Below are 11,241 nucleotides of genomic sequence, written 5' to 3'. Positions count from 1 at the left end.
ATAGCGCGCCTGTTGCATTTCGAAATAACAGGCATGCTGTTAAGATGCAGAAAACGCTATTTTGAGATACCGGATGTATCCTGAACTAGTGCTGCTGTCTAGATGTACCCATGGGAACAGCACTGGTGAGTTCTGAAGGTCCCAAGCGGAGCTGTTGAGCACTGTAAATGTTGTGTGTGTGGGTTGGGGGAGGGGGAGCGGTTTATATATGGAAAGGTGGGGCGAGTGAATATGGGCTGGAAAGAGCTTAGGGCATTTACTCCATGAGTAAAATTACCATCCCAGTGGTTCTGGGGTAGCCAGTTTGTAGCAGGCTGATTCCATGTGTTTGCAGGACTTCACTTTAGGGCCCTTGGCAAGAAGTGTCACTGTGCCAGGCAGTTATGTTGTCTCCTGCTGTCCCACCCACCCAAAGCTTAAAGGCTGTGTTTTCACCTGCCCGGTGTGCTCTGCTGTTCTGTGTGGGGGACTGGGAAAAGTCCTCCCCAATCTATGCAGACACTGGCGGGACCAGCCCTTCACAACAAGACTCTGCCATTGACTCATTTTGTGTCTTGCCATTTCAGCTTCCCTGCCTCCATTTCCTCTGCAGAGCGAGGCTAATGGGGCCATGACGTGTGGGGCTGGCTCAGCGGGATTAAGATCTGTTTGGGGCAGCGAGCCGTTAAGGCCTGCGCGGAGCGTGGCACAGGCAATATGCGGAGTGTGATGATGGAACTGGGGGAGCTCTTTTCTCCACCCACTCTGAATCTGGCCTGTGCTAGCGAAGGAGGCAAGGCTGAGAGAGGGAGACGAACAGCCCTCTGGACTTGCAGAGGCGCCTTGTGTAAATATCATGTGCTTCCCCCGGGTGCTTCAGCAGTTCCTTTGCCAGCTGTCTGTGCTCAAATGAAAAATGGGATTTTGCCTGACAGATGGCTGCAGGTAAACATTGTAATCAAGGTGCTAATGAGAACGCTTCAGGGCTCTCACAGCTCTTTAGACCTCGGAAGCAGACAAGCGTGTTGAGAAAGGCCACTGACACTTTCTGGAATATATAAGCATGCAGTCGATCTGCCGAGACAATGACCAGCCTAAGGCCAGTGGCATGATGATGTGGATGTCAAACTGAGCTCGCCATGCATCCGGGGAGAAGCATGCCACAAAGGCTGGCGCCCCTTGTCATGTGCCTTCCACCCTCCAGCTACATTTCAAAGGGCCTCTTCCCTCCACAGCAGGGCTGGGCTGGGAGCTGGGGCCTGTTTTCTTGCCTTTCCTTCCCCTCTCACTCTGCAGGGATCTGGGGCTCTGCCGTTGGCATTGGGTGTAGAGTGAATGGTCAGAGGCTGCAGTGAATACCCGGACTGTGTTGGAAGAGGAGGATTAAGCTAGCAAGTTGGAAAGGAAGGATGGTCCGGTGGCAGGGTGGCAGGCTAGAACCCAGCAGAAATGGGCTCACTTCCCTGCTCTTGTTTCTTTGACAAGTCCCTCAGGCCCGGCTCCTCAGAGGTATGAGGCATCCATTACTTTTCCCATTAATTTCAACTAGCATTGGACACCAGCACCTTAAGGTCTGGTCTTAGGGTCTGTTCCCCAGCTACACAATCGGGCACTACACTGCTTCACAGGGCATATACAGCAAAGCTTGGGGAGAGCTCAGATGCTATAGTCATGGAGGTCAGATGGGAACCAGAGGTTTCACTCTCATCACACTGGTATAATTCTACCAGACTCCATGGAAACAGAGGGCAGGATCTTGGGCAGGACTTTAAACTGGTCTCCCAACACGTATCCCAGCGTGGGGGAAGCGCCAATCCACAGGATTATGCTAGGTCTGTATTTAGCACAAGCCACAGAATGGGTTTTGGAGAGACACCCCCTGCACTGCTTTGGGATCTAGCATGATTTCCAAAAGCGGTCAACATAATTGCTCCAGGGTGAATGGCTTGACTGGGGTTGGGGTTGGGCTATTGTCACTACCTCTGATTCAGAGTGTGACAAAAGCCATATGTACAGTGGGAAAGGTGCCATGTTGGAAAACATGTTAGCAGACACATTTTAACTAGCATGATGTTGAGCATGATTTTGTCCTGGAAGGTTTTAAAATGTGTTAGCTGGTTAGAGTCACTGTAGGTTTGACCAACCCTACACAAGCCAAACTGCAGGGTTAGCATTAAGTGCTAGGTGTTTTTAACATCATGTTAGTTAACATTTTCAAACCTGGCACATTGTGAGCATCATCTTGGACTGGGACCAATTTATATTGAGCTTTGTAACAGTTTTGCTTGGGGTTGAAGCTTGCACTCCGTGCTCTTGTCTGCCTCTGGGTCCCAAGTAATCAGCGTATCATGTTCTGGGGTCAGGCAGGTCAAAGGGCAGTCTGTATCTGAGGTCAGAGTTCATGCAAGAGGTTCCAGTAGCCAAGAGATCCAATCCAAGGGAAAGTTTCTGCAAGGCAACTGGTGGGGTTGGGTGGAGCAGCAAGGCCAGGTCAAACAAGCAATGGCCAGAGAAAAAGCAGGAATTTTATATACGGTTAACCCAGCCTGCTGACAGGGGGAGGAGATGCAAAGGGGGCAGTTACCCCAGTGATTCCCCAGCATCTGGCATCCTGGGCCCTTTAAATCACCTCCGGAGCACTGCACAACGTGCTCTAGATGGCTCTGAGAGCTGACTGGAGAGGCACGGTGCAGCACACTCCAGGTGGCATTGAGGGCTGTATGTCTCCCAGCCCCACTCTTCTTCTCAAGACCCCACCCCTTCTGGGACTAGAGCCCCCCCCCCACAATGCCCAGCGTCCCACCAGCAATTCTGTCTCCTCCAACCTAGTCATTAGCCAGTAAAGATGAAAACCATGTGGCCAATCAGGAAGCAGGTTGCAGAGCTGAGGAAGATGACCCAGCCAACTGTGTGTCTTCTCTGATCAGTTGGGGTGGTACATTGTGATGGTCAAGGCTGCTTCCTTAGCTCAGGGGACCTAGGTTTGAGACTGGGAGGGGTTCAAGACCAAGCTCCTGACACAATGTAGTTAGAGACTCTTATAGTTCATCTCACTGTCCCCCTCCTGACATGGATTAATGACCCACCCTATGCTGGCTGGAGGGTGGGTATGAAAAAATGTACCATTGCACAGAGGGGCAAGGTGAAGCCTGGGGTGGCAATCAGAGGGGCTGGAACAATTTGAATGATGGAGATATGAGGAACCATTGAACCAAACTGCAAACTTTCTATGTGATGGAAACCACTTCAGGCCAGGGGGTGCAGCAGCATCTATGGTGGCAATTGGAGAAGATTATCATTTGGAAAATTCCTAGACATGACTAGTGGGGGAAGTACTGGGGTGAGGTGAGGGCAACGTCTCTGGATCATGGTTGGTGGGAAGCTCTAATGGGGGCAGAGTTAAGATTACTGTAAATAATTAGGGCTAATCAAAAACCAGAGGGGTTGAAAAGAATGGTGAACATTTTGTCTAAAAAATCCTGGTTTTGTTGTTGAAATGTCTAAGTTCAAAATGTTTCCCTTTGTTCTATCACTGATCAAAACCAGGGGTAACACCGTTTAAAATGTGATTGGCTTTTTTCTCTCTTTTTTTGGTCAAAATTTGAAGAAACTTCAATACTAGAAAACCTGTAACCTGCAGGCAGGAGTGAGAACATGCCGTCTGGGGCTCTGGTTTCTCACCTTCCCTATTGCTTTTGCCATAGCATGGACTAAGCATGGCTGAAGGTAGGCATGGGTCCTGTTAAACGACCACAGCAGAACTCAGTGGGAGCTAGAGGTAAGATCTACATCTGTTCCTTTCTGCACCAGTTTCTTTCTTCTCCTCAGCTTTGGAAGCCAGCGCCCAGGAGCCAGGCATCCTGCTGTGAGAAGGCAGCTGGAGACAGCAATTCTTTCATTCAGCCACATCCTTCTGTGGTTGATTGACTGCCCCCCACCCCCACCCCCACCCCCACCCCTATGACTGCTGTGGCCTTCTGACAGCCCATTATCCCTGGCTGTCTCTCTGGGAGCAGCGGGAAGGTGAGGGGAGGGGGGCAGCAGCACAATCAAGCGGGGTCAACAGAGGATTAATTACATTTTTGGCACTTTGCAGCGGTGTCACATCAACACAGAAAAATCAAGGAATTTTCTCCGTTGGCCAGCATGTCGGGAATAGCAATTAGCGTCATAAAGGGCTGATTAGAAAAACAGCCCAGAATAACCAGCTTCTACCTTTTATCTGGTCAAGCCTACAGCTTAGCCAGCCTGTAGTAAGATGTGACATTTATCACCATCAGCTCTCACTCTCTTAAAGGTGACGTGTCAGTCATTTTCTCACTGGTATGAACAGCTGTCTCAGAAAGCAGCCAGCTCATCACAAAGGACATTGCTTCCAGAATCCATTCTGCTCCCCCTTGAGCTGGCTAGTGTGGCTGTGTGACACTGCCCCAGGCCCTCTCTGGTGGTATCACAACCGTGTGTCACAGACCCTATATTGCTAGGAACTAATGAGATTCTTGTGGGGTTTGAAGGGACCCATACTCAAAAGGCTGAGGCCAGGCTGGATTCCTAATCTCAATGAAGACAACACGGCAAGTTTTAGCCCCTGATTAGGGCCTATAGTGGCAGGATGGTTTTACTTACCAGTTATGGAGGAGGGAGGGAGGTTGTTGGCCAGTCCCCCAGGCCAGGAAGGACTGCCCCCAGGCCCAAAGGCTCTCTCAGGCCCTTTCCTCAGAGCTCAGGCTGGTAATTAAAACAAAACCTCACAGAGTAACACAAAACTATTCCCCAGCCCAGCCCAGCCCAGCCCAGACTATAGGAGTCTTTCCCCTCCCTCTACTCCTCACACACCTCACTCCTGCTCCCAACGGTTCTCTTTCAGCCCTTCCTAGAAAACATGTGACCCCTTCCCTCCTGGGTCTGGTAGTTACAAAGGGCTGTCAGAGCCCAACCCCATGGCAATTTAAGAGGCAGAGCACCCTGTTAAAAGGTGTTTAGTACAAAATGGGACCCAGATCGGCCAAATCTTGTGTCTTCTTGCCTGGATTCCTCGATCTCCCTCCCTAGTTGCTCCCAAAATGCATTGCCCCCCATCTCAGCCCAGCCGTTCAATGGACTACTGGACTTTTATGTGTGTGAGGGCCACCGTCTGGCTTTTGGTTTCTTACCAGCACTTACTGGATCCCCTCTGATGCCAGGCCTGTCGTAGAAGGATCCAGCCTGAATTAAGCCCTGCTTGTACATTCCTCTCCTTCCCGCCACCTAGGTGATAGCAGTTCCTGGGCATTCTAAGAGCTGCCAGCTCTTGTGAGATTTGGTGATTTTGTAAAATCCTAACTTCTGGAGTCATGTTATTACACGGGTGTCACGTTGCTGGATCTTGAGGGGAGCAGCCAGATCACTGATGCACCCATAGGTGGGGGTGTTGGCCCCAAAAATGGTATAGAAGGGGGCCATGTGAGGTATTGAATAGAAGCTTATTATCTGATAATCCTATGTACGCTGTTCATGTGTTTGTATAATGTCTGTGTGTGCAATTATTAGCATGTACTTGTATGGACACTGAAGATTTCCCTGCATGTGGTTAAGCATTGGGCCCTGTGAACAATGGCTCTCAATGGGCCAAGGACACACCCAAAGAATGGGGGCTGTCACCTGAGAGCAGCCAGCAAGGAACACAGAGAGGCTGAGGACCAGGTGACCTGCTGCATACCAGAAGAGGCCAGGAAGGAGGTATAAAGAGGCCATGAGGTTGATGCCATTTTGTTCTCAGCTCATCACTTCATCCCAGAGGCAGCATTGCAGGGATCGAAGAGCCTGGAAGACCTGTGAACCCATCCTGATGATAGGATGTGCAACAAGAACTTTTAAACCAGCAGCTGTACATCTCTGCTAGAGCCTGCATCGAGGATTGGGAGATTCGGTGCATGTAACGTACTAATCTTTAACAACCTTACTCTCATGCTTTTCTTTCTTGTGTTAATAAACCTTTAGTTGTTAGATGCTAAAAGATTGGCCCAGCGTGATTTGTGGGTAAGGTCCAGAGGGTAAACTGACCAGGGATCTGTGGCTGGTTTCTTGGAACCGGACAGAACTTGTTCGGGGTAGGTGGGATTGGGTGCTAGGCCCCCCCACCTGTGTATAGGCCCAGGGCCATCTGGGGCACGGATATTGCTGGGGTGCTGGAGGGGTTTTGCTCGTGAGGCTTCAGGCAGGTTGCTGAAGCGCTCTGTGGGACTGGTTTGTGGCCTGTGTGGAGAGGTCACCAGTCTGGGGGCTGTAAGGAGCCCCAGATTTGAGCAATTCACCCTGAGCGGATGCCCTCAGCTGTGCCCAGACACGGCCCGGTCTGTCACAGTCGGGAATCTTGGATTTAATTAAAAAAACACCTTTCTAGCCCTCAGAATCAAAAAGAAACCCCACACGCCAGAATGCAAAAAAAAAGAACCCAGCATTGATTGGTTTTGGACGTCTCATGCCTTTTTGCCACTCTCGTGATTTCTGAGGGCAGGCTCCTATTTTCAAATGCTTGGTGTTGTCTGCACTGTATTGAGCTCTGACAGACACAGGGCAGTGACACTTCATAGCAAGGAACAAATGCAGTAGCCTCCCCAGGAATTGAAATTAGGGAGGGTATTTGAATTTACAAGGGGGCGTGTCAGGGCTGATGAGGGGTGAGACCGTGAGGGTGAAGTTGGGCTGTATGGCACCATAGTTCACAAAACTGGGGGGATGTTGGGGAAATTCGGGGGGGTATACATCTCCATGGGGGAGGGGTGGTGTAGGGAAATCCCTGAACAAATGGATACAGATAAAATAAAACCACAAGGCAGGGTACTGGGCGCAAACACATGGCACTTCACAGGCAAGTCAAAGGACAGAGGATTTTTCAGTTTAGAACAGGACTTGGAAGAACTTGATTTGGCTAAGTAGATTGTGTGGTGGCAGTAGCTATGGAACAATGGCTGTGTTTACACTTACAGCTGGGGTATGATTCTCAGCACAAGCCGACAGAGTCATACCTCTTCTTGAGCTAGCATGCTTACAACTGTAGCAAAGCCACAGGAGTGCAAGTGGTGGGGTGAGGTAGCTGCCCCTAGTATGTACCCATGGGATCTGTGTGGGATTGTATTCAGCGTGATTAGTCCATGCTGCTGCTGCCACAGCCCAAACTATTGCAGCTGTACTGCTGAGAGCTAGTGCACGTGTATGTGAACTGGGACTCACGCCCCACAGTGTAGACATATCCAATGTTGTTTCCCCTTAATCTAAAATAAAACAATGTAGCCTGAAAGTATATGGCTGTTCTTTATGTAAAGTCAATCTTTCCTTCTACCAATCAATCAATCAATAAATAATAAACAGAAGAAGATGAGAGAAAATATTCATATTTACTAAAATGTACAAAAAATGAAAATTAATTATGTTAAGTATCTAAATTCTAATAAGCATGTTTAGATTAATTAAAAATCACTATTATTCAGCTTAAAAATAAAATATTGGTATATTCATACCATAGAATATGATCGTGGTTTTATTTCTGAATCTGTTTTGAATCTCAGCTGCTAAAATCATTAATTTTTGGAATAACTAGTACTTTTCTTGTCCACTTCCCACTATACAAACACTTTAGTAAATCATTTGAAAAAGCCTTAGAAATAAAAACAAATATTTCTTTCTGAGTTTCACTAAAGGTAAACATCAGATCCTTCCAAGACTAATCATAAGGGAAAAAATTACAACATGAAAATGATGTATCATCTGGGTTGGATTCTGCTTTATGCTAATCCAGTATAAATCAGAGAAATTGATTTAGCAATTGATTAAGTATGGTCAGAATTAGGTCCACTGGCAAGAGTTGAGATCTAGGCCAGGTTCACAGTGAACAGCTGTATTACATGGATGTTGCTAGACTGGATCATGCATTCTATTTATGAAGACACAGTCCTGAAAACACTGGTAATGGTCATGAATAACTTTTTGTATGTGAATACGTAGGAGTGTAAAATGACTTACATGCGTAAGTATTTCTAGGATAAGAGTTCTGAAGTCTCAGGGTCTTTCCCATTCTTCAAGGCTGGAATTTTGTTTTAAAAGAACTTGTGTTACTTAATGTAATGAACCTTGCAGAGCAGATGGCGTCTTAATTCTCCGGAACTATAGAAGGTCTCATGAAACTCAGATGATCTCATTCTGCTAATGGTCATATCAGGAAATTGAAGCTATTTTTTTCCCCAGGCACAGTGCAAGTGATTTGAAATGGCCTGTCTGTAGTCAGGGGAGTGCTGGTGCATGTGTATAACATTTTTGGTCTGGTTATAGGAATCCCCAGAGGTTCTCTCACATTCTAATATACATCTACTGAATAATCACTTTCAGTGAGACAGACGCAATTCTCTTGGGCACGGTTATGGTTGAATGCAAACTGCTCTTCACGGACAGTGGTGTTTCAGGTTGGCAGTGAAGGTTCTGTCATCTTGCTGCTGCTGCCGCTCCTGCTGCTGCCCCAGGGGGCTCCTGAAAAACCAGAGTATATGTCTGGCTAGTTCATTTCCCCTTAAATATTGTCAGTAACACCCTCTCCCTCCCAGAGTAAAGGCTAAATCTTCCATCCTGAAGAGCCATCTTGGTAGGGAAGCAGAAAAGCACCAATGCGCTCAACTTCTCTTCTGCTTGCAATGTCCGCACTGCTACCAGGGACCCCTAGAGAGGCACTGCTCCAGCAAGGGCACCCAGCCAGTGTCCATCCCTCAGCTAACCCCATGCCTGGCATGAGTTGGTTCACAGTGGCTCATCCCAGTGCCAAACACTCGAAGTGACAGGGTGCTCAGATGTGATATTTAAGTTTTGGCTCAGTCTAAATAAAGCCAGGAATCTTTACTCTCCGTATCCCTCACACTGTCCAATGGAACCATTCACAATTATGGGTGGGGAACTGAATTATGCTTGGTGTTTTATCAATACAGATCTGGAGTAACTGCAGCAGAGCCAATCTAGAACTACACCAGTGCAAGTGACAGTAACATTAAACTCTGGCTGGGCTCCTAGGTAGAAGTGGTCCTGTACTGCACAGGTTTGAGCTATATTTTCCTCACAGTGTTTTGGTTTGGCTCATAATAACAGCTGCAAAATTTGGATCTGTTCTGTCCTAGGCACATTCAGCCCTGGGAGCGTCCCACTGGACAGGCCACAATATAGTCCCTGGGACCAACATTTTCTGAAGTCCAACTTTGGCAGCCAGGCCTGGAAGCACCCTCAGGCAAACATTACTCTGGAAAACATGGCCTCAGATGACCTGCCTGAGGTCTTGTAGTTAATTGGTGGCAGAGTCAGGAACAGAACCCAGGCATCCTGACTCTGGGTCTGGCCTGGATGAAACAATGTACACTCAGTGTGCTTGCATAGGGCCCCCAATCTGAGGGGGCCACCAACCAGGAATGAGCCTACCGTTGCCACCTGAGTGTTTTTAAACCAGCCTGGCTGAGTTTTCTCCTTTGTTGCCAGCAGAGCCGGATTAGGACACGCTAAGGCCCTAAGTATGTCAAGATTAAGAGGCCAGGAAGGAGTCTAGATTCTAGGGTCCCTAAGGAAGTTGAAGACCCCCCAGTTCCCACACTACACAGGGCCCCTAGATGCTTTTGTGCGGCCCTTCTCTCTGTTGTCTGCTCTAACCAGGAGCCAAGACGTTGGCTGACACAAGTCAGAGTGGAGTCCAAGTTGCGCTGTTCTGGTCTGGTTCCCAATCGCTCGACATCGGAGTGCTCAGATGTGGCATTTGAGTTCTGGCCCAATCTGTACACTAAATAAAGCCAATAACTCCCCTCTCTGCACCCTTCTGCTGCCTCTCTGAAGTCCAGGGGAGCTTGGTTATGGCAGGGGCTGAATTTGGCTTGGTGTTTACCTATACAGATGGGGAGTAACACCACTGGCAGCAGCAGAGCTAGTCCAGAGCTACCGCCATGCCACTGGAAGTAACTGGAACCCCCAGGCTGCACAGAGCATTGTCTGTGCCAAGCCATGAGGCCAGGGGAGCAGGCCAATTGAGCCATTAAATGGAGCATGTGTTCCTCAGTGCTTGATGCATTCCTTTACTGGGGCAAGTGGGCCTGATGGATTTATTATTAACCAGACCATGCAAGCTGAATATTTCTATTAAGTGGGAGGGGGCCTCTGATCCTTCACACCAAGCTGAGCGCTTCAAGCTGGTGATTGTATTATATTGAGAGACACCAGAGCCCCTGTGGGACCATTGACAGGGCTTGTACATAGTGGAGAAATGGAATTTTACACATTTCATCTCTCCTGTGAAACTAGCAGCCTGGCCGTTACCATGTCACTGGGTGGGGGTACAACCAAAAGAGGGCCCCCCTTTCCTTCCCTGTGTTTTCTCCCCCCTCTGTGTGAGCATTTGAAAGTGTGGGAGGAGAAGAGGAACCTGGCTGCAAATTAGCCCTGAAGAATTTTTCAATTTCAGATGTGTACTTCCACCCCCACCCCTGTTATTTAATCTCTTTGCTGCCAAACTCCAGAGAATTAATCTTGGTCTGGGCTGACAGAGTTTACATTATGTGCTGCTCAGATAAACCATATCACCCAGTGCAGCTGAAGAGACAGGGAATATAGATGGACTCCTGATTAACATGGCTGGGAAGGATTCTCTCTCTCTCTCTCAGGGGGAAATAGGGCCAGATGCTCTGGGTAAGTCAGCATAGCTCCAATAAAATCAATTGCATTGTCCATTTTATGCCAGCTTGGGGTCTGAAATCAGTGGGAGTTAGGCACCTTTGAGGAGCAGGGCCCTGGTCCATAAAATGTAGTGGAATTTAAGCAGAATTAATGCTGCATGATGCTGCGAAAGATAAAGGGGAAAGATCAGGCAAGGAAGCTCTTTGGAAGAGGGGCTGTCTATCTGTTCTGTGTTTGTACAGTGCCTTGTGCCATGAGGGCCTGGCTCAATACACATAAAGGGGGAGGAGAAGCTAAAGGGACAGAGTTCCTGTGAGGGTGCAGGATTTGTCTTTTGTGCCTTAATAACAAAACATTAATTCTCTATACATTTGTATTCTGTGGCATGTTCACTGGGGTGCAGAGAGATGATATTTGCACAGTGATTCTGGGCCTTTGCTAGAATCCCAAATCAATGACACTGTGGAAAGGGCTAGCATTGCTGGGATCCGCTCTGATTTGCAGTGATGTGCCAGGTTCAGGACTGGATGGGCACTGGCACACTACTTACTGGATAACTTATCTGGCACAATGGTAGACAGATGTGAGGAA

At 48.2% G+C, this 11,241-nt stretch overlaps 1 protein-coding gene and 1 long non-coding RNA gene across 3 annotated transcripts in view; one reads left to right on the top strand and one right to left on the bottom strand.

The window, feature by feature from the left end:
• Nucleotides 1–7,393: 7,393 nt before the first annotated feature.
• Nucleotides 7,394–11,241, bottom strand: part of CYGB (cytoglobin) — a 50,951-nt gene continuing 47,103 nt past the window's right edge. Inside the window, exon 4 of one of the 2 annotated variants that reach the window (XM_006136486.4) lies at nt 7,394–8,481. In XM_006136486.4, the coding sequence (XP_006136548.2) occupies nt 8,397–8,481 (85 nt within the window). In that variant the 3' untranslated portion in view covers nt 7,394–8,396. The remainder of the gene's footprint in view (nt 8,482–11,241) is intronic. The other variant, XM_006136485.4, reaches the window with a different exon arrangement.
• LOC142819094 (uncharacterized) overlaps nt 10,524–11,241 on the top strand; it is a 94,255-nt gene continuing 93,537 nt past the window's right edge. The window contains exon 1 of the long non-coding RNA XR_012896801.1: nt 10,524–10,662. This is a non-coding gene — a long non-coding RNA (uncharacterized LOC142819094). The remainder of the gene's footprint in view (nt 10,663–11,241) is intronic.

The sequence above is a fragment of the Pelodiscus sinensis genome, chromosome 20 (assembly GCF_049634645.1).
Source record: "Pelodiscus sinensis isolate JC-2024 chromosome 20, ASM4963464v1, whole genome shotgun sequence".
Lineage (NCBI taxonomy): Eukaryota > Metazoa > Chordata > Testudines > Trionychidae > Pelodiscus > Pelodiscus sinensis.
Note: the sequence above shows the minus strand (reverse complement) of the source record. Positions and strands in the feature narration are given on the sequence as shown.